General features: G+C 38.9%; 2 protein-coding genes across 16 annotated transcripts in view; one reads left to right on the top strand and one right to left on the bottom strand.

Moving 5' to 3' along the window:
• Positions 1–19,120, bottom strand: part of camkk1a (calcium/calmodulin-dependent protein kinase kinase 1, alpha a) — a 96,107-nt gene that overhangs the window by 18,014 nt on the left and 58,973 nt on the right. For all 10 annotated transcript variants that reach the window (XM_079607544.1, XM_079607538.1, XM_079607542.1 and 7 more), the window contains 3 exons: positions 16,158–16,209; positions 15,872–16,005; positions 635–671 (listed from right to left, as the gene is read on the bottom strand). In XM_079607544.1, coding sequence (XP_079463670.1) covers positions 635–671; positions 15,872–16,005; positions 16,158–16,209 — 223 coding nt within the window. The remainder of the gene's footprint in view (positions 1–634; positions 672–15,871; positions 16,006–16,157; positions 16,210–19,120) is intronic.
• On the top strand, positions 5,181–12,781 carry LOC306995717 (uncharacterized protein). Of its 6 annotated transcripts, XM_079607532.1 has the most exons (14): positions 5,181–5,300; positions 6,220–6,384; positions 7,501–9,533; positions 9,729–9,809; positions 9,923–10,034; positions 10,141–10,275; positions 10,360–10,422; positions 10,540–10,566; positions 10,666–10,737; positions 10,830–10,904; positions 11,508–11,716; positions 11,873–12,032; positions 12,127–12,214; positions 12,391–12,781. In XM_079607532.1, the coding sequence occupies exons 3-14, from the start codon at positions 9,462–9,464 to the stop codon at positions 12,407–12,409; spliced, it is 1,113 nt and encodes a 370-aa protein (XP_079463658.1). In that variant the 5' UTR covers positions 5,181–5,300; positions 6,220–6,384; positions 7,501–9,461; the 3' UTR covers positions 12,410–12,781. The 6 variants fall into 6 exon arrangements, 4 of the variants coding, with proteins under 4 accessions (XP_079463658.1, XP_079463660.1, XP_079463661.1 ...); XM_079607534.1 differs by lacking the exon at positions 7,501–9,533 and having other exon boundaries at positions 5,190–5,300; XR_013796918.1 differs by lacking the exon at positions 5,181–5,300 and having other exon boundaries at positions 6,351–6,384; positions 10,833–10,904; positions 12,391–12,777.

The following is a 19,120-nucleotide window of genomic DNA, read 5'->3' as shown; positions in this document are numbered from 1 at the left end:
ACAAGTGTCGGTTTGGTATGATGCTTTTTATACTTTTGAAAAAAGTCTCTTATGCTCACTAAGGTAGCATTTATTGGACCAACAGTAATAGGGTGAAATATGATTCCAATTTAAAAGGATTTCTTATTTTAATATATTATAAAATGTAATTTATGCCTGTGATGACAAAGCTGAATTTTCAGCAGTCATTTCTCCAGTCTTCCAGTGTCACATGATCCTTCAGAATTTGGTGCACAAGAAACACTTCTTATTATCAATGTTGAAAATCACTGTTGATAGTTTTGTGGAAAACGCGATACATTTTGTCCCCCCTCAGGATTCTTTGATGAATAGAAATTCCAAAAGAACACCATTTATTTGAAATGGAAATCTTTTGTAATATTGTAAATATTAATACTGTCACTTTTGATTAAAAGTATTCATTTCTTTAATAGAAATCGTACTGACCCCAAACTTTTGAACTGTAGTGTAAATACAATTGGTCTAATGAATGTTTTAGAATGACCATGCATAACTTTAATAAAATGACAACTGATCAAACATTAGCTACTGTAAAACACCATCATTTGCTGAATATGTTACACAGAAGTGCCATTTTACCACTAGAATTATATGGCAACAAAAAAGAACATACCCATGTGAAGGTTGTCCTCCGCTGGATCATCCAGCACCTGAAACAGAAATTTGATTAGAAACACCACTTGCTACATGCTCTGTATGATTCCCAGCATTCTTGGGGTCCAGGGAACTCTGTGGCATCCATTAGTAGATTCAAAGCAAATTCTTCGTAGAATTAATCAGCTCAAATGTGTTCAATGGAACAATACTGTTATGAATAGCTGAAACCTATTGTGGAAATTGTGTAGAAGTTTGTGAGTAAAATATTTTTAGAAATCTGCTGAGTTTAGTAGGCAAAGATTCAGTGCGAGTCTGCACATGAAGACATGCACAGCATATAAGATTTCAACATCGAAAAATAAGGGCATCTACAGCTGCAAGCATTACAGAAGAGCTTTGTGGGAACCATACTCTTCAGCAATGTTGTAACAGCTACACTATTACGCAGAGAAAAACATCAGACTGTCCAACACTACATTATGAAAGACAACATTTTAGAAGAGCGTGTTTGATTATTGCCTCAGCTCGCTTGGCTATAAAAGCTGTGTGTGCAAATACTATGACATGTATGTCATAGTAAAAGCAAAAATGCTTTTCTTACTCAGTATTTTTGTCTTGTTTCCAGTCCAAATATCTACAAATTCTTAAATCAAGATGCATTTACTAGATGAGTAAAATGGCATTAGAAGTTATGTCTTGTTTTCTGGGGGGGAAAAATCTAAATGAAGTGAGTTTTTGCTTAAAACAAGCAAAATTATCTGCCAATGGGGTCAGAAAAATAATCTTAATTCAAACGGAAACAATATAATTTTTCTGACCCCATTGGCAGATCATTTTGCTTGTTTTAAGCAAAAACTCACTTCATTTTGATTCTAGATTTACTCCGGTGATGAGATTCGATAAGCATCAGGTGCACCTCATCCTTCACTGTCAGCAGAGCTCTGTTTCTGTATTCTATACTCTTGACTTCAGACTGTACTTGGGCCGGCAGTAGGAGAGGGAGGTGATTGGAGTGTAGGTGGTTCCTCTGGTTCACTTTCTAAGATTCCTTTAAACATTTTTCATGCTCTGTTTCAATTTTCTCTCGCATGCACTCTCTCACCCCTCTTTTCTAATTTTGCTGACGTACGTGGGTGCTGCTGTGATTGAAGAGCACTCAGACGGATCCACAGGGGGAGAGAAGGAAAGGCTCCTTTTCTCCTTCAGCATCCCTCCATTCTACCTTTCTTGCGATTGATTGCACTCATCTCCACACCCTATTCTCAGGACATTACGGGCTGATTTTCATTGTGTTGCTATTATTTTGTCCCTTCTTTGGCACAAATTACATAATGACATGACTAGGTCGTCTGGGTGTGTTATTGAGTGATTGGTGCAGGAGTCTATTTCCTTCGATATTTCATCTCTCTGTGTTTTTATTATATTTCCCATTTTAACTTGATTTACAACTGATTGCCAAAGACCCAGTGTCAAACAATATTTCTTCCAAGTGGTCGTCAAATAATTAATCATTAATCAAATCATTCATTGGTTTGAAAGGAAGGAAGGAAGGAAGGAAGGAAGGAAGGAAGGGAGGAAGGAAGGAAGGAAGGAAGGAAGGAAGGAAGGAAGGAAGGAAGGAAGGAAGGAAGGGAGGAACAGAGAGCAGGAAGTTTGAGGAAGGAATGAAGGAAGGGAGGGAGGGAAGGACTGAAGGAAGGGAGGGAGGAAAGGACTGAAGGAAGGGAGGGAGGAAAGGAAAGGAGGAAGGGAGGGAGGGAAGGAAAGGAGGAAGGGAGGAAGGAAGGAAGGAAGGAAGGAAGGAAGGAAGGAAGGAAGGAAGGAAGGAAGGAAGGAAGGAAGGAAGGAAGGAAGGAAGGAAGGATAGTTCAGATGGATTCTTTCTTTGATTGTTCTTCTGTTCATTCTTTGAGGAAGGAAGTTTGAAAAAAAAAATTCAGAAGGAAATCAATTTGCTCAGAAAGAAAAAAAGCTCATTAATTCAGAAAATATTAAAGTTTAGATGGAAGGACTTCCTTGTTAGTCGAAAACAGCTTTTATTGAAACAAAGCTCCTAAAACGACTCGTTTTGGATTTTGTCACATTATGATGTAATCATGCGATGAAAGACCGCCTCAGCAGAAGAAAATCAACGCCTACGTCTACATCATTGTATCTTTAGCGCCACCCACCGACTCCAGCATGTCATGTAGTAGTAAATACAAGAGAGACACAAACACAGGATTACTTCAGCAACAAAACCACAAAACCATAGAGATGCTTCTGAGGATTACAAGACGTTTTGCACTGCCAAGTTGTGCAAAAACTCTTTGTCTTTGCCTTTCTTGTGATTTTAAGATAAAAAAAACAATTTTAATGTTTAAGCCATCAATGAAATAAAGCCTTTTAAAACTTTTTTTCTACTTATTTCGAGTGCCTTGGAGTTCTTAAAGGGCATATTGCAGGTTTTTTTTTTTTCAGAATTAATATATAACCTTGTGTGAAAATACCATATGAAGAGTAAATGCATGATTAAAAATTGTTTTGCCAGACATAAGGGCACAAATTTAGTAGAAAACGTGACAGTTTCCTCGACCGTGTTGAAAAAGCGCTTTTTTTTCACCATCGCGTCATATTACGTCACAACGGGGAGTCGTTTGCCGGGCTCTGCGTTCGCTCAGTGCAGAATAGGCTGGTATTATGTTGAAGCGGTCGTGATTCAGTGTGTTTTCGGTGGTTATTGTATTTCAATTAATAATTATCGTGATAAATGACTGTGAATTATGGCCTGTCAGGACATCGAGTCCACAGGTTTCCGAACAAGATAAAGGACGGTGCTATCTTCCGTGTTTGTGTGCGTTTTGTGCAGGGTAAGAGACGGCCTTCGCTTCTGCGTCTGCTTTTAGCGTTCACTATAGACTGCATGATTATAATCCCGGCGATATGATGAGTTAACGTTACGGCCAGAGGTGTAGTGGTAAAAAAAGAGGTGGGTAGCCTAAACTATAAATTCTGGTGAACCACGACGTGGTCACCCGGTAAGGTGAATGAGAAGAGCCATAGCCTATGTCTCTGGAACCACAGCCTACAGAAAGGTGATTTATAGGCTAGCCTAATGATAATAAATGTGTCTGAAAAAATAACGAGGCATTTTAATTGTTTATTAATAAACTATTGTTTTCTAAATCAGTGTCGGTTAAAAACATCTCCATCTCCGCTGTTAAGCGGGTGCGCTTTTAGAGAGAAATGCACCTTTCATACGGATTACATAATCAGAAGGTATTAGCTTTCGATTCGAATTTGTTCGTTTTGAAGTGGACATTTCAAGCTTTAGCCTACATATAGGCTATATTTAGTTTCAGTTCTCGCGCTCCAGTTCACGGAGATCATGAAAGCGCGCCTGATTGTTTTATTTTATTTGACAAAAGCACAACGTTTCTTGTTATTGCGAGTTTACACAAATAAAAGTAGTTGCGAATAATGTATTATTATTTTCTGTATGACCAGAAATGATAGAGTATTTTAAATTGTTTCACTGTTGATAAGTGGTCGCTCCCGCGCGTCCGTGCCATGCAGTGCGCGCTCACACTCCACTCCACAAACGCTTGGATATGCGTCAAAATCTTGTGTTTATTTGTGATAATCTTAGGCTAGTCCTGTATTATTATGGTTTAACCCGCGCGGCTACTGACAGTAATGCAGCGCAATATGAAAGACTTCGTCTTAGGTTTAACAAATGAAACTAATAATGAACAATATGAAACTAAAACGACATAGCCTGCTTAATTTAAAATGGCTTAGGAACTATATGCTATTTAGAGGTGGATAAACGCAGTTTAGAGGTGGATAAACGCACTTTGGAGGTGGATAAACGCTATTTCAGAATTTTTGGAGGTGCCCAAACGGCGTTTACGTGCGTTTAGCCTCCACTACATCCCTGGTTACGGCGATATGTGCACACTGTCCCGGCTCCTTCATCTGCCCCACTAACACAGAACGTTTAGGGAACGTTAGGGAACGTTAGTTTATGGTTCTCTAAAGGTTAGTTTGAACCAAACCAAAAACGAACGTTTAGGGAACGTTCCCTCAGGGTTATAACGTTCCCTAAACGTTAAGGGAACCAACCAACTAAAACGTTCTCCTGTGGTTGCACTGTACCTCCACACAACGTTCCCGTTTGGTTGTTTTTGGTTGTTTTTGGTCATGTTTATTTAAACAAGCTCCATTTAAGTTTTTGACGTAGCATATAAAAGGTTTGCAGTCAGTTGATTTAATTCACTCAAAAATGATTGGTCTTATGAAATCCAAGTAAAATAAGCAGATTATCAAAAGAATATATTTAATTTTAGACTGATCAATTTAGCAAACAATACTTTTGTGCCTGATTTCGTTTTTTTAAAACTGTATTAGTTGAAAATACTTCAAACAAGAATCTATCAATCGAACGATTTTCACAAATAAGAAAATTCACTTCCAACAAAGTAGCTAAGTTCAGTGTACAAATTCAACCGTTACACCCCCACGCCAGTAGGGGCAAGTGCCTCTGTTTTCAGGTGACCGACTGAAATCCTGTCCTGTGTACTGACTTCCGTGTTCTGCGATTTACACCAAAGTCCTTCTGGATACACAACATGCCTGGGAATCTGTCTTCTTTCAGTGGCTTTCGTGTAAATGGACGCTCAAGATAAATTGTTTGAGCACAGGTATGGAGCCCTTAACGTTATAGTGCTAGTTCATTTTTTCGTCTCTTTAGAAATACACACGTTGCACCCATTGTTTGTGATTTTCACGTAGGATAATAATAGTTCGGTAAAATATTTGTCGAATACTTTTCTGCTATCACTGTTAGAATACATTCAGAACATGTTTAATTTATTCCTGTACCGTTGGCATTTTACACTCACTTATTTGCATGTATGCAAAGCAAGGCTTCTGATTAGGTGGCAATGGCGTCAATGCGTCTCTATTCAGTCATTTTCAGACATTCCAATGCCTTGTTAAATGTGCTAACGTTATAGCATTGTGTGTCTGATCGCTCCTCTATTAGCTTTAGAAACTGGTCAGACAATAACAGCTATAGTCTACATAATCCTATTACTGAAATTGACAATCTAAAACAGTGAAATTAAAAAAGCCATTTCACTACATGCTAATCTTGAGCAATTTCATTTTCAAAGAACAAAGACCTTTTCTCACACCAAACAACGACGTACGACGTCATCAGAAAGCGCATTTTGGGAAATGTGTGGATCCGTCCGTTCGCATTTCTGTGTTTCTATGCATGTAGACATTGTGGTACGTGTATGTTTTTACGTATGTTTGCCTGAACCATGTTTGTACAACTAAACGTAGCACAATTTGTGTGTATATATTATAAAATAATCTGTATAGTGGATGTAATGTCCGTCCGTAATGCTCGAACCATGATGCATCTGTCTGCTTACTCGAGCACATACGGATGTGTAATGTCACACACTGTAGCATACTTTTACGTTTAAACAGTGCATTAAAAAAACAAACTCCATATCTAATGTTTAAGAAAGAAATAACATATATTCGTGGTCGGAGATAGCAACACTCCATTTTAGTTTAAAATTACCCTCTAAAATGCTGATTGGCCAGGTTTGCTGACGTCAAGGCATGTGACGCAACACGGACGTCCCTGATTGGCTGGAGGAAATGGATAAGTTACGTAGAACTCAGTAGACCGTTCACTATCAGGAAGTCTTGGAAAAACAACCAACAACGACCAACAACAGCAACCATCGAGCTTCACATTCTCAAAAAGTAAGTGAAATACGTTACAGTTTCATGGTTGTAATGCAAGGGTTTGGGGTTTAACTTTAAGCCGTCTTTCTCGTGGGGCTTTGTTATATTGCGGTACTGCGCATGTTCATATGACTGTTCTGGGTCCTGTAACGTTAGCCATGGTATTATCTTATGATACAGCCGAGGGATGTATGTAATGTTATGTATGCTGAAAAGCCTGTTACATGGATGTAACGTTAACGCCATTAACGGTAGCGTTTCCCAAAACTGCCAGGGCTATTGGTTCAAGGTATAATGGAGCTAGGTAGCGAACGTTAACTTAATATCTTATATGTCCCTAAGACTATAAGAGCCGATGTGGGTTTAACGTTAGGGTTTAACACTTATCTTACGATACATCTGAGAGCTGTGTGCTGTAAAGCCTATAACGGATATATTGTAACGTTAATGTATTATGTATTGTAATATTGTATGTTGTATTAAGAGAAGCTCTGTTCACGAAACTGCAGGCTAACCTGACTTTACTAGCTAGTAGAGCGACAAAGATTTCATCTCCTTGGTTGTCTAAATATATCCATCGTTTATTTAAATAAGCATGTAAACGACCAGTAACAACATTAGTGAATATTTTAGACAATGAAACGCCGAGTTCATGAGTTCGCTATGTTTACCGTGGATGTTTACCGTGGATGTAAGAGACACGAGAGACAAGCTCATGAACGCGCATGTTTTCCAGTTTTGTCGAGAGTAACGCTTTAGCTAAATAGACTGCATAAAATTGTTTTATTTATATAGCGCCTTTCCAGGGCTCAAGGACGCTTTAAAATAAACAAACAACAATAAAGGCAACGAAATTATTTCATGCACAAACTATAGTACATTTACACGCCTGACCAAACAGTGGTTATTATTAAAGCAAACCTGTACGCACTGAATTGACTGTGATATGAACGATGTAAATTCTGAGTGAGTATATATTATTCTAATGTTTTTTCTGTGCATTGTCCCTGATCAAAAAAAAAAAAAAAACTTAAACTTAATTGACAAAGAAAGCAGACAATTGTGCTTTGCATATATATATTACGCTTTGCGTATATATTGGGATTTGTTTGAGTCTTTGTTTCATTTCACCAGGAACTCCTAGGTTACATTCAATTTGTATACAATGAGTTCAAGGACAGAGCGGCAGGCCTACACAAAGCGATGGAAGAGGGCACGACGAGAACAAGCACGACTGGTAAAGACGGAGCAAGAATTGTCACGCCTTCGCCAACATCAAGAACCACAGCTACAATTGCAAGATGAGTGTGAAGAGGAGCCAGAGCTCATGGCAATGCCAGCAAGTTCTGTCAGCAGCTCTGAGGAGGACAGCAGCAGTGTTGCTTCTGCAACTTGGCAGTGTTTTTCAGACCTGGAAATGTGGGACACGCCCATGGACAAACCTATGGATGAGACCAGTGACTCCTGCAGTGAGGAACACAACCCACAAGGTTCACTCAGGAACTTCTTACAACACTGGGCCTTACAACACCAGATTCAACACTCTGCTCTTGATGATCTTCTTGTGGGACTGAAAGGAAGTGGACATCCAGAGTTACCGTCAACAGCCAGAACCCTTCTATCAACCCCGAGAGATATCAGGTCAACCACAGTATCGGGAATGGAGTATGTCCACTTTGGTTTAAGGAGAACTCTGGAAGGACAACTCAACCAGTACCCAGGGGAGGCGCTGAAAAAAATAAACACACTGGAGTTGTCTCTCAACATTGACGGACTTCCGCTATTCAAAAGTAGCAAGATCAGTCTGTGGCCTGTCTTGTGTGCCATCCATCTGACTCCAACTCGTATTTTTCCTGTAACTCTAACTTCTGGTCCTTCAAAACCTAAGGATTTGGATTTTCTCAATGATGTGGTTGCAGAAGTGCAGGATCTGCTTGTAAATGGAATTCAAGGAAAGAAGGTTTTGATGCGTTGTGTTGTATGTGATGCTCCAGCCAAGGCAATGGTCAAAGCAATCAAACTGTGCACTGGATACAATGGATGTGACAAATGCACACAGAAAGGGCTATGGGTGGATGGCCGTGTAACATACCCTGAGGTTCAAAACACCCTGCGAACCAATGAGATGTTTAGAAGAGAGATGGCTGCTAAGGAAACAGAGGGGCTTACAGTTTCCCCGTTTCTGCAACTTCCCATTGATATGATCAAAATGTTTTCCATTGACTACATGCACCAAGCTTGTTTAGGTGTAATGAGGAAACTGCTGGTGGAATGGGTGAGGGGGAACAGGCAGGTCAGACTGTCTGCTGGACAAGTTCAAGAAGTCAGCAGAAGATTAGCTTGTTTGAGAAAATCTATTCCAAGTTGCTTTACCAGGAAGCCACGGGACTTGGAAGAAGTGGACCGATGGAAGGCTACAGAGCTGCGTCAGTTTGCCCTGTACACAGGAAAAATTGTGCTCAAGGACATTCTGTCAAGCCCGCTGTATAAGCATTTCATGACTTTCAGCGTGGCACTGAATATTTTGGTTTCACCCAATCTGGCACGCAAACACGCCGACTACAGCAGAAGTCTGATGGTGTACTTTGTGTCAAAGACAGCAGAGCTGTATGGCAGGCACTTCATGGTGTATAATGTTCATGCCATGCTCCATTTAACAGATGAGGCAGAAACTTTTGGATGCCTGGATGCATGCAGTGCCTTTCGGTTTGAGAACTACTTAGGACAACTGAAACGTCTGGTCCGATCGGGAAGAAGACCACTAATTCAAGTGGCAAAAAGGCTCTCGGAGATTGAACGGTGTCAGAGCCGCACCATTCCAGCACAAAGAAGGAACATCTCAAGACCAAACAATGCATACATCTTGGAAGGTGACACATGCTGTGAGGTCATTGAGGAGAGGAAGGACATGGTTTTGTGCAATGTGTTTGAGAAGCTGGAGCCTCTGTTCACAGATCCTTGTGATTCAAGAATCACTGGGTGCTTCAGGGTGAAAAAGAGGGACTGTTTTGTGAAGCTGGTGCCAGCATGTGAACTCACAAGACAGGCTATTATGATTGAGGAGCCACAGACCAACATTTTCTTGACAGTCCTGCATGATTTTTAGGACATATGCAAACAACTTTAGCCCCATATCTGTCAACAGCACAACCATGAACCATGACAGGGTACATAATGTACATGCATATCTCTATATGGTTCATACTGAATATTCTTATATTTCTGTTTTTCTAATATTACTGTTCACTGAAATTAAATTTTTTTTTTCATTGTGTGTATTTGCTGTATACACTTGAAATTAATCTTAATGCAATCTATGTTGTTCTCTTTGCCATGCCAATAATGCTGTTGTCTCTTAACAGATGAAGAACTTCACGATTGTTGAGTTTTCAGACAGTGCTATGGAGGTTGTGCCATCTTCATGGGTGGACAGATCTACAGGGGTATGGAGTTGTTGTGTAGATTTCTTTTTCTTCATCATTTCTTTTACCATTCTAAATGTTCTCCTCACCGCATTGTAAGAAATTATCTGAAATAAAGTACATTTTTCCAAAAGGCCATCCTCTGCTACTGGACTGCACATAATGTGAGGGCCCAAGTCAGCGCCTGCCATTTGCCCAACAAAAGCTGGGCCAAATATGCAGTCAAGAAAATCTGGCTGTGTACAGGTGACTTATTGGTGCTATACTATATATAAATAAATACGTTTTCTCTGTATGGAAATACTGCTTTGTTCGGCTACTGTCTCACAAAAACTTTGTTCTCTTAATGTAGATTCCTACGACAAAGCCATGAAAAAATGTCGGCGACTGATGGACACTTCCAGCATTGAGACGGAAGACGATGCGAGTGTCCACAAAAGGCAGTGTAAACGCCCAAGGAGGTTCATGACGGATTCTTCAAGTGATGGTAAAACCTTAAGTACAGACATTATTTACACAATGAAAATTTTCTTTTAGCAATCTGTAAAAAAAATTTGGTCTTTTATTTCAGATGAATCTGTTCCACAAATGAGAAAGAGTGTGAGAACGGAGTGTGTGTCTGGAAGCCCTGTCTGTAAGTTAACATTTAAGAAACCTGAGTCATATTTCCTACCATGGAACTACTGACATTCAACCTAGTGCATATCATGTGACTATTCTGATGTGTTTGTCTCTTCCTGCCTGTTTTCAGGTCCGCAGCTGCCTCCACCACCTGCATGTAAGTTTTTTTTTTTTTTTTTTTTTTTTCTTCCTCCTCCATTTGCAAGAAACCTACCATAAATGAAGTGACCAATATTCATATCTACTTTCTTTTTAGATGAGTCAACACCACACAGAAAACCAGCCGGTCGCCCAGAATTGGATGGGTCTATTATGACGCAAGCTGAGGGTACAGTGGCTTTGTATTTTCCATTTCCAATTAAATACTATTTCATGACAAGGAACTTGAGAGTAACTTGACTTTTTTGTTGTTGTAAACAGCAGAACTCATCACACAGAGGGAGGTGAGACATCACACAGAGGGAGGTGGCTCAGCCATGGAGACGGAAATGAGAGGTAAGAAGACTCACTTAAAGGAACACACCGACTTTTTGGGACTTTAGCTTATTCACCGTATCCCCCAGAGTTAGATAAGTCCATACATACCCTCTTCATCTCTGTGCGTGCCGTAACTCTGTCTGACGCACCCACCACTAGCCTAGCTTAGCACAAATACTGGAAGTAAATAGTTCCAGCTAGCATACTGCTCCCTATAAGTGACAAATAATGGCAACATTTTCCTATTTACATGTTGTGATTTGTATAGTCACAGCGTGTACAAATAACAAGGTCACATGTGAGACAGCCATCTTCTAATCATATACATACTCTGAACTATATTCTCAGAAGGCCGAAGCACTGCTACTTCTGCGGAGTGATTTACTCCAACTCTGAGCGAACTCTCTGCTCCTCACCACGGGGCTTCTCAGGGGCTACAAGCAAATCACTCCCCAGAAGTAGCAGTGCTTCGCCTTCTGAGAATATAGAATATAGACTTAGCTAACTCTGGGGGATACGGTGAATAAGCTAAAGTCCCAAAAAGTCGGCGTGTTCCTTAAGTTGTTCACATATTCAAGTAATGTATAACAACTAAAACTAACATAATTAATTTTTCCATAGCCATGTGGACATCCATTACCCGTATGGCACAGCGAATGGAAAAGATGGAGCAGAGGCTGGATGAGGTGCTCATGCTCTTAAGGAGCTCCCAGTCCCAGTCACCTCCCTCTGCTCCTGTCGATGATATGTTGCTGTCGCCCTGCTCAACAGTCACAGAGCTGGAGGAGTTTGACAGGAGTCTCGGGCAACAGGAGAGGAGGGAAAAAATGGTAATTAAGTTGCCATAGTCCTGCCCTAAGATTAACACTAAATAATTGCATAACTTCAAATATCATTATAACTGAACTGACGGATCTTACAAAATGAGATTGTACAAGCTCTCCACTTTGTTCTACATGTATAATTTGTATTTCTATGTTTTACAGCAACTTTTCCTGACAACTCTTGGAGGTTCGACCAGAGGTACTGCCATCCGTCGCATGCTACGGCGAGTGGCAACCAATGACGTCCTCAAACAGTTTAGTCTGCGGGGCAGAAAGGCAAAGAAGGCCTTCCAGGACCTGACAATCTGCAGGGTTATAACAGGCAGGTGTTATTTTATTGTTCACATCAGTATTATGCTTAGCTTGGAGGTTTTAATTTGACTTGTAACTTTACTTCATTTTGACTTCTACTCTAGCGGCCTTCCAGAAAAACTTCCCGGGGGTGACTGCAGCAGAGACGGAGGACTTGATTGGGCAAGTGCTGAAGTTTGCCCCACACAGACGGTAAATTAGAATACTTCTATGTGATGTTCATAATTATCAAAGTAATGGGAAAACTATCAATATTTGTCATAATAAAAAAAACAGGGTTGTTAGTAAGGCAATTTGGTAAGGCAACGTTGCGTTTGTCAACGTGTTCATTCTCAGTATGACATATCAAACTTTTGTTTATTTTTTAGGCCAGCTGAGAAGGACTGAGAAGGGCTGATCGGTCAAGACAATGGAGCTCTTTTTTTATTTATTTTTTATTAAACAATTGTATTTTTGCCACTTTGGCCATTCACTTTATTGTCCCTTTTCAATGTGAAATTTGTCTTGGACTCAAAGCTGCATTTATACACAACATATATACATACACACAACAACATATGCACAACAACAAATGCACATTACATTATCATTCCAATATGCATCTTGCACTCTTCATCACACTCTTTGTACTTAAATTTCTGTTTTATTTGTATAGTTGTAAAACTGATTCTATTCTTGTATATATATTTTTTTAGGCCTTTTATATTTTTTGTATTTTGTAATTTTATATTGTCTATATTAAAGTTTTAAATCCCATCAAGTTTGCCTGTTCATTCATTCCTGCTAACATATAAATTCATTTCTGCTTGTATAATAATTAATTCCTGCTTATGCACAGACAGTTTAAAGTAATAATAAAATTGGTACCATTGTTAGATTTTTAAAGGTTAGTGGAATGTAAAAAATAACCTTAGGGGAACGTTCTAGGAACGTTCCCTAAACGTTGCAACGTTAGGGGAACGTTCTCGGAACGTTCCCTAAAGGTTGCAACGTTAGGGGAACGTTCTAGGAACGTTCCCTAAAGGTTGCAACGTTAGAGGAACGTTCTAGGAACGTTCCCTAAAGGTTGCAATGTAACCAAAAACGAACGTTCCCGGAACGTTAAGAAAACTTTCCATGGGAACCAAAACCTAACCTTAAGGGAACGTTCCCGCAACCAAAAACGAACGTTCCCGCAACCAAAAACGAACGTTCCCAGAACGTTCTGGGAACCATAAATTGTTACCTGGGTGGTCGCCCGGTCCGCCGTCAGCATGTGGGTCGGCCACCGGTGGGAAACATGACGCTCACGGATCCGTCAGAGATCACTTATTGTACATTTGTTTTACAAAATGTGCCTTGTCTTAATTTAATTCATTAACGTATACTCCATAAACTTGTAATGTCTTGCAAGTCTGCAGCCGACACTTATTATTATTATTAGCCTATATAATTATGTTCATTTTCAATCTGTACTCCGAATTTTAATGTTTGTGTTGGCTGTTTCTACATATAAAGTTTTTATACAGTAAGAAAGTTGTGATTGTGATTATTTTTTTATTCATTATCACCAAGTGGGGCCATTCAAAACCTTTATAATGTCCCTCTTTCTCTGGAAACTGTCTCCTAATGGCTGACACACACATGCAGGTAAGGGTCTAAATACTAGCTTTGCTATTGCCTGACAAATAATTACAAAATTGTGATCTGAGCATAGTGTTATACATATCGTCGGCTAACGTGAATACATCTATAAGCTAACACTGTTCTCTCATCGAGACCCGACTCCTGCCCTGTTCTCCTCACATCACAGCTCAATGTGTCTCCTCTGACCGTTGTTTTGTCTAATCCTGGCCTGTTTACTCTCTTGGCTTCATATCAGGCACATAATTATATGGCTGAGGTCCGTCATACGAGTAAACATTTAGGCTACAATTTCCACAGCGTCCGATCTGTCATTGCGATCCATTGCTTTCCTATTGTTTACTTTGACCGCTCTCCCCCATGCTACGTCACTTCCGGTTTGGCGGTTTTCAAATGCGGAAGTAAAATTTTCTCACAAAAATGACTCCAGAAGCCTAAATAGCGTTTTGTAAGTATATGTTTATATTTAAATCTAGTTCCTACATTATTGTTCTATACATTGGCGCACTGGGTACTCTAACCTGCAATATGCCCTTTAAGTTATTAGATTCTAAGTATCCCATACAACCAAAGAGCACCGAGATTTTACACCCTGAAGCAGCACTTCTTTTGCATTCTTTGCTCTGATGAACTTTAGGGTACGTTTACAAGTCAACGATATGCTTAAAATGGAGAAGTAATCCTGAATAAAAGCTTCAGTGAGTGACATCACCTGTTTTGTCATCAGTAAGACATTACAACACGTTTAATTTAATTTAAAACGAGACTGCAATTGACAATGTATACATTTTTCTCTTTATCGCAAAGGATAGCCAATAAGAACAAAATGTGCGAAAAACGATAGTTCATTCATTTATAATTCCGTTTACATGAAATACCGCAAGTTATCCGTTTTTTACTTTAACTGTGGTAAGTACTTACACTTTATTTGCCACAACCAAGACTTATAAAGCATATGTAATATGCATAAATGTTTTACATTGCTGGCAAATGTTTCACGAGTGTGACAAGATATTTAAAAAATATATATATATATTAATATGAAAAACTGTTACCAAATCATAGCAGTGCCAAGTCTTTAATGTGTCACGTCCATCAAAACATTTTTCAAAGAGGGTGAAAAACCTCTTCAAAAATATTACCACAAGTTCATTAAGTTGATTAGTTCATTAGTGGATTATATGAATTTAAAGTCCCTGTAAAGTCAAAATTAAGTATGTGTTCTGAGTTTGTCATATCACAGAAAAATGTGTTATTAGCCACCCAGCCAAATTTGAAAGATAAAAAAGCCGGCAAGTACATAAAATAAGCTATCAAAATCTTGAAAAAATGAGCAGTGGTCTCTGCTCTCAAACGCTGGGGGCGTGTCCGCTGGCTGCGCTGAAACCACGCCCACTCGCGGGAAAGCTGCCGTCGCCACACTCAACTGTCACCGCTACAGCCGGAATGGATGCTCTTAGCAGCTTATTAGGTTTTACCAAGCCATATATGTTTGAACATAAGCACACAAGGCAGCTTACCCTCATTGGTGGACACGCACTGCCGAGGATGGCACCAGGTGTCGGCGCGACGGGAGATAGTCGGTTCGGCCCCATTCACTAGTAACAGCGGATTATCAGAGCATCCCAGTTGTCTCCGACGAAAGTTTATAAAACTATCCCGTGTAAAATGATCACTACAGAGGCGGGTTTTGGTGGTGATCCTCAGCTCTCCATCAAGGTGGCTCTTCACAAAATTAATCCACCTCTTCTTGATGTGATCGTTTTAAGGAAATTTAAATAAGGACACCGATCTGTTTCGTACATGATCGCATCCAGGTAGTACGCATTTCCGTAACGAAGGCATAGCTAACTAGCAAACTGTAGGCTGTAGTAACTAATAATAGTACTGACAGTAACTCGCGATTGAGCGCCAAACTGATGCGAATGTGCTCTATTTATATTGTTAGGGAGCGGCCAGCCTCAGGGCTCCAGTGCGTCATCAAGTAGGGGCGTGTCCAGGAGCTCAGGGGCTCCAGTGCGTCATCGAGCCCCCGTTTTAGCCCCGCCCAAAACATCCGGAAAATAGCAATGGTTAAAAACTATTTAACGGTCTAACTCCACAATTCAGTACTTCGCAGTTCACAGTCTTTGTAATATGTTTTAGCAATACATTTCTAACATTTATAATGTGTTTTTTTAGAATTGCCTTTACAGGGACTTTAATGGATTTGTTCGTAATCCTTACCTCAACCAGTTTAACAATGTTGAGGTGGTCCAGTTTTTTCAGGATGGCTATCTCTTGGTAAACTCTCTCCAGAGGACCAAGCACCTTGGGCTGCTCCCCCTGGGCTGCTTTAGGACCTCGGGGAGGAGGGCGACCTGCACAGCCAAAGAATGATTAAGAATAAAAGGGATGCTGCTAGGATTCCTCAGACTACTTCAACATCTGCCCCAAAGAACATCATCTGCTGTGCTTAACATCTGCATACATATGGTTTCAAATTAAAACTGAATTTAAATGCCATACATACGAGGGAAACCATACTGTTTCATCATCTTCTTCTTAGACACCACTTTCATTGCCTGCAAAACAAAGACACAGATGCAATGAGACGCATAGACAATCTTTCAAAGACTATATAGATATCCAAACTATTATACATAGAGGTCTTCTCAAACATGGCTTATTTCCATCTGCCTGAGCCTATAAAGTGGGTGACATAACTGACTTTTTTTCCATTTACACACTAATCAAACAGCTTTCACAGTTCAATCAACTGCAGTCTTCTCGTTTCTGGCCTTGATGGGACACTTTAAAAATTCCCCTCACAGCAGTGTTTCTGTGCAAGTGATTGCTAAAGTGAATGTGGAAATTTGGTCACAAACAGTGAGTGACAGAATAAGAAGCACGCAGACCAAAGTGCTTGTGGTTTGTGAATCAACTAGTTTATATCGTTTTTTTCTCGAGAGAAGAAAATAAAGGTTGAGCAACATTCAGCCGCTCATGCTTGGATCAGATGTCGTTGTAAGCGATTTAAATGTTAATCAAATAAATTGCTTTTGGCACACAGGGGCTTTTAAGACATGCTTCCTGGGAAACACATTCTGAGTCATCTGTGTCATTTTTATAATGGAAGATGTCCATTACAGAAGAATTGTGCACCTGTGTCTTGTCTACTTTTCAACTGGGCTTATAGCACCTGCAGAAAACATGAGGTTTCGTAATGAGTGAGTGCCTGACAATTTCAAAATTCATTCTTGAGTTTCTCATGACACACTTTCACATATTGCCATGGAAAGAATTAAAAATTTAACCGAAGCACATGTTGAAACTCTGTGGTCTTTTCCTTTAATTTTTCATGCTATAAAATCCAATGTCTCAAAATAATAAATGTTTAAAAACGCATACGGCACCAATAAAAAGGCCACATTTATCTGAAAACTGAAAGCATGCACAACTTCTGACGTGAATGAATAACAGTTAGCAACAGGAAAAAGTCTGAAGGACAGCTGGAGGAGATCTACATCTGTATTGCTGAAGAGTTTCAATAACTCATTTCAAAAAGAGTGAAGGGGAAAACATGAATGTTTTATGAACCTGGCAGCGGTGAGCACAATGAAACAAAATTGCTAGTTAGAATGCAGCAGGGATGGAAAGAACCGAAGCGTCCGAATATAAATGACTGGGAAACGATGAGATGAATCAGCAAGTAACCCTAGTGAAAAAGAAATATACTAAAATGTATTTGAAATACATTTATTTTATGCTAAGAAAACTACAAATACATTTACAAATTTATGTACTTAATAAAAATATTGCAATTGTACTTTTTAGTACACTAAACTGATATACTTAAAGTCTGCTAAACTGGATTCATCATTTTGTACTTAATGCACTTAAGTTGTCAGGGAATAGTGCGGAGGTCCAGCTAAAGACATACTTATTTGATTGTGCTAAAGTGGAACTATTGCAAGTATACTTTAGGTACTGATATTATACAGAGAACATACTATCCTTACAAATAGTGATATTAAACACATTTAAGGCTTATTAAGAAATATTAAGAAATGTGGATTCTGCAATAAAGAAGAACTCCAAATAAAGTTTAATTATATTTATATAATACGTCTCAAGCGATAGGTCAGTAATATCTTATTGGATTTGTAGTATATTTAGTATGAAATAAATGTTTTTTTATTTTTATTAAGCAAATAATACAATACAACACAGATAAGTACATAAAGAAAACAACAGCAAAAAACAAATATAGATCTTGAAAAAGCAAGTGTCAGACAAATAGGCTTGTTGACGACAAATAGGCTTGTTTACGACAAACAAGAAAAGAATACATATACGAGAGGAAACAAATGAGCAAAAAAATAAACAAACATACATTGTACACATTGTATATCTGCCCCTCCAGAATTTAGTATTGTAAAGTAGTGAATTTATGATGTTATTGCTATCATTTATTATTTACTGTAAAAATACATTTTGGTGTAGGTTTTTTCCACTAGGAAAGCAATACCTAAAAAAAGTTTGTTATAGGTGGTGATGGAACTGTATTTATGAAAAATACAGTGGTACACAAGTGAAAATGCCACAATATATATATTTATTATTATTATTTATTTATTTATGTATTTATAATTGATACATACACACACTACCATTCAAAAGTTTTGGGTTGGTAAGATTTTTTTTAAATGTTTTTGAAAAAGTAAAATGCTCAATAAATCTGCATTTATTTGATAAAACATTCAGTAAAAAAACATTAATATTGTGAATTATTATTACAACTTAAAATAACTTTATTATTTTAATATTTTTAGAAATATAATTATTTTTTTTGATAGCAAAGCTAAATGTTCAACAGTCATTACTCCAGTCACATGATCCTTCAGAAATCATTCTAATATGCTGAAAGACTGAAAGCGTGGAGCAGGAGAAGACACATCGAGTTAAATTAAGAATTAGTTTTAATTTCAGGATTCATTCTACCGGTAAAGAGAAAAGAGAATGTGTGGAAATTGTAAGACCGGTAATACCCAGCTCATAAGTCTCTGAGGTCAGTGGAGTGTAAAGGCCAGAGACGGGGCCACTCTCACTCTACTCTGCCTTTATGAAGGGATTTGATCCCTGTCCTCTTTTCATCCTCGCTGTTATATATCCAAACAGCATGAATTAATGAATGTAGCTGTAAACCAGGGGCTATATCTCGCTTACACACAACTGTCTATCATGACAGATGACTATGAGGAGGACAAGAAAATAATCAGACGTGATCAGTAGACCTGCAAAAAGATCACACCTAATACCAAATAAGACCCCCTTTATGCTGATACATGATGTGATGCTGGATTTATGCATTTCGATTCCAGTGTGTGCATGCCTCGGAAACCAAGAACCCCCTCCCACTGTTGAGTCTCCCACTTCATATCTCATATATATTTTCCAACAGAAGATGATCCAGTCCATTCTCCTCAAGGTTAT

Source organism: Phoxinus phoxinus (assembly GCF_949152265.1).
Source record: "Phoxinus phoxinus genome assembly, chromosome: 3".
NCBI lineage: Eukaryota > Metazoa > Chordata > Actinopteri > Cypriniformes > Leuciscidae > Phoxinus > Phoxinus phoxinus.
This window is presented reverse-complemented; position numbering and strand designations above follow the sequence as displayed.

Coding starts and splice junctions, on each gene's coding strand:
- LOC306995717 (XM_079607532.1), top strand. CDS start 9,462: ATGATTTTTAGGACATATGCAAACAACTTTAGCCCCATATCTGTCAAC. Junction 10,276..10,359: donor GACGGATTCTTCAAGTGATG/GTAAAACCTTAA, acceptor CTTTTATTTCAG/ATGAATCTGTTCCACAAATG. Junction 10,567..10,665: donor GCTGCCTCCACCACCTGCAT/GTAAGTTTTTTT, acceptor CTTTCTTTTTAG/ATGAGTCAACACCACACAGA.